General features: G+C 34.7%; 1 protein-coding gene across 1 annotated transcript; it reads left to right on the forward strand.

The window, feature by feature from the left end:
• Nucleotides 1-340: 340 nt before the first annotated feature.
• On the forward strand, nt 341-2,377 carry LOC122311775 (eukaryotic translation initiation factor 5A-2). Its single transcript, XM_043126442.1, has 5 exons — nt 341-598; nt 1,103-1,225; nt 1,334-1,390; nt 1,519-1,593; nt 1,991-2,377. The coding sequence occupies exons 1-5, from the start codon at nt 476-478 to the stop codon at nt 2,090-2,092; spliced, it is 480 nt and encodes a 159-aa protein (XP_042982376.1). The 5' UTR covers nt 341-475; the 3' UTR covers nt 2,093-2,377.
• The last annotated feature ends 865 nt before the right edge of the window (nt 2,378-3,242 follow it).

Raw genomic sequence — 3,242 nt, forward strand, 5'->3', positions numbered from 1 at the left:
AAACATTCAATTAGTAACAATACAAAAAATTCAATATTTTCTCTATTAGCCTTGTGTAATATGGCCGAGAACTACAATTATCTTAAAAAAAAAAAAAAAACAAAATTTTATTTATATTTCTATTTTTTTGTTTAAATTTGCTCTGAATAAATTTTTATATAAGATAATAAAAAAAATACAATTAAGCAAACGTGCATCTGGCCTCGACTAGTAATAGAATAAAAGTGAAACGAAAATATAGTTTATAATATTATTTTATTTATATTTATTTTTTAAAATAATAAAATATCAATAAACACTGATGGAAATAAAAGTAGGATAAGAGGGAATTGTAACGTTACTCTTTTGTTATTTTATTTTAATATCTCTTTCTTCTTCCTCAGTCCCTAGTTTCTGTGCTTCTCTTCTGTTGTTTCTCAGTTCTCCACTTCTAGGTCTGTCGCGAAGGCCTTTCAATCTCTCCAGCGCAGGAGCCATGTCCGACGAGGAGCACCACTTCGAGTCCAAGGCCGACGCCGGAGCTTCCAAGACCTATCCTCAGCAGGCCGGTACCATCCGTAAAAACGGTTACATTGTCATCAAGGGCAGGCCTTGCAAGGTTTTCTTTTTTCTCTCTAACATTTCCATCCTCTCTCTCTCTCTCTCTCTTCTTTGGTCCATAAATTTTCTTTTTCTTTTTCTTTTCTTTTATAACATGCGATACATTTTCTATTTCTGCCTAGGATTTTTTATTGCATGTTTTTGTTTGAATTTTGAATCTGTAAGTAAAGCGCTGCGTTCGACTCCATTCGATGTTTTTGAATTATTTTCTTCTTTTTTTCAAATTTTTTGCTTCCCAATTTGATGGAGATCGTGGAAATGACTTCTTGTCAATTTGACTCTGCGAGCAATCTGGCTACATGGTAGCATGAGTTTTAGGAAATTGTTCAACATTCTACCATGTCATCATGTAGGAATCAACAAAATTGTGTTATTTTATTTTCTTTTAACGAATTTAACCTCGCATAAAATATGTCTTTGTTCAACATTATATCTTTGTTTCTGTTCCTATTGAATTTTTAGTAGTACTTATCATGAAGGGGAAAAAATAAAATTTTCACAGGTTGTGGAGGTTTCTACTTCCAAAACTGGCAAGCATGGTCATGCTAAGTGTCACTTTGTTGGGATTGACATTTTTACTGCCAAGAAGCTCGAGGATATTGTTCCCTCATCCCACAACTGTGATGTAAGAGTTCGTTTATTTATTTATTCTGAATAATGTCTGTTTTATTGATGCTGTGTTGCATGCATTGTGCGATTCCGAGACATTTAACTTTAAGAATTTTTGTCACAGGTTCCCCATGTCAACCGCACTGACTATCAGCTGATTGATATATCTGAGGATGGATTTGTATGGCCAAGCTTCTTTTTTTTTTTTTTTTGGATCAAGTTATTGCATTTAAGTAAACATAGATGTAAATTTTTTGTTATTGCATTTAAGTAAACATAGATGTAAATTTTTTTTTCTAAATGCTTCAGGTGAGTCTGCTGACTGAGAATGGTAATACTAAGGATGACCTGAGGCTTCCGACTGATGAAAATCTGCTTTCCCAGGTAAGCAGCAGCATGGTTGTTTTCTTTGAAAATACTGCAAATGGTTTTGCTCTGTGTCACTATAGCTGTTTCTCTGGGATTGGAACCTTTAGACTCCCTATAAGCTGTATTTGCTTCAAAATTGTAAGCTATCTATCCGTATTTGCCCAAAGTCTTTCCAGTGATCTATCAGATGACTATCATCTAGTGGTGCCATGCCTGATTGTGATTTATTTTTTGTCTTTGGTTGAGGGATAGAGTGGTGTGGGTTTCTTCAGTTTTAAATTTTTATTGTTACCAGTCAATTTTTTATATTTTTGCTGAAGTATGGTTCATGTTGTTGACATGATCATCCCTGTTCCCTAATGGGTCGTTTGAAGTGATATTTTATCTCATTCATTTGGATTTTATTATGCAGATCAAAGATGGTTTTGGTGAGGGAAAAGATTTGGTTGTTTCAGTGATGTCTGCTATGGGAGAGGAGCAGATTTGTGCCCTCAAGGACATTGGCCCCAAGTAGTGATCTTCCATGGCTGGAGAAATACTTCAAGACTGGAACTTTTAACCGAAGCAGATAATGGTAGCGAATGCTAGGAGTTCTTGTGTGAGTTTGAGAAGTAGGGTCACTACTAAGTACAAAAACATTCTTGTTGAAATGTGGTCTCCACCTATCACTACACTCTGCCGCTTTTATTCAGTTTTTAAAACCAAGAAGTTATATCCGCCGATAAAACTCTGTATATACACTTCTTCGCACTTCATGTTGATTAAACTTATATAAGTTTAAGAGTTTTTCAGATTCAAACCCTTTGGTTTTCATTATTGTTATTTTTTTCTCAATTGCATCTGGATAACAGCATTTAGGTATAGAGATCAACAAGGCAGTACATAATTCCAAAAGTTCAGAGCAATAGCTAATATAAAGAAATTATTTAGGGGTTGTTTGGACAGTGAGATGAGATGAGATGGTTTTAGATGAAAGTTTAAAATTGAATAAAATATTATTATAATATTATTTTTTTATATTGTTATTATTTTAAGATTTGAAAATGTTGAATTGTTTATTATATTTTGTGTGAGAATTTAAAAAAATTATTGAGAAATGAAATGAGATGATTTTTCAATCCAAACGTCACCTTAGTCTCTTTGTCTCCAAAGAAAAAGTTTATTTGCAAGCGTGAAGGGGGAAGACCCTATGCACGCAAGCTATGGCGGTAGCTGTGTTAGGGACCTCGGTCTAATCCCTAAACACTAATTTCCTCTCGCCTTGGTTCTCATTGTGATAACCAAAAATGTTAGCCACCTTGTTTGGTCTTGATCAAATTGCGGCAATGATGGGTTCTTAGGTTAATGGAGATTCGGGTGTTTAGTGATGGAATTGTGTATGATGGTGATGAAAAAGGTGATTTAAGTGATGAACTAAAAAACTTGAGTGAGAGGAACAATTAGGAGATTGCACTTGGAGTTGGCACCGCTTGTGGCGTAACTAGGGTTTGATTGAGGAGTGAGGTTAGGGTTTGGATAGAAAAGTGTTTTCTAAATTGTAGGAAACAATTGGGGAGATGACGGTTTCGGTTATGGCAAGATGGAATGGATTGATGGAGTGATTGATTGATTGACTCTAGGAATCAATGATGATTCCTAGAGTTAAGGGAATCAAATACAGTAAG

This window comes from Carya illinoinensis, chromosome 5 (genome assembly GCF_018687715.1).
Source record: "Carya illinoinensis cultivar Pawnee chromosome 5, C.illinoinensisPawnee_v1, whole genome shotgun sequence".
Classification (NCBI taxonomy): Eukaryota; Viridiplantae; Streptophyta; class Magnoliopsida; order Fagales; family Juglandaceae; genus Carya; species Carya illinoinensis.

What these genes read in the sequence shown, in the direction of transcription:
- LOC122311775 (XM_043126442.1), top strand. Translation starts at nt 476, where the DNA reads ATGTCCGACGAGGAGCACCACTTCGAGTCCAAGGCCGACGCCGGAGCT. An exon ending in TCAAGGGCAGGCCTTGCAAG is followed by an intron (nt 599 to 1,102) that starts GTTTTCTTTTTT and finishes AAATTTTCACAG; the next exon opens with GTTGTGGAGGTTTCTACTTC. An exon ending in CCTCATCCCACAACTGTGAT is followed by an intron (nt 1,226 to 1,333) that starts GTAAGAGTTCGT and finishes TTTTTGTCACAG; the next exon opens with GTTCCCCATGTCAACCGCAC.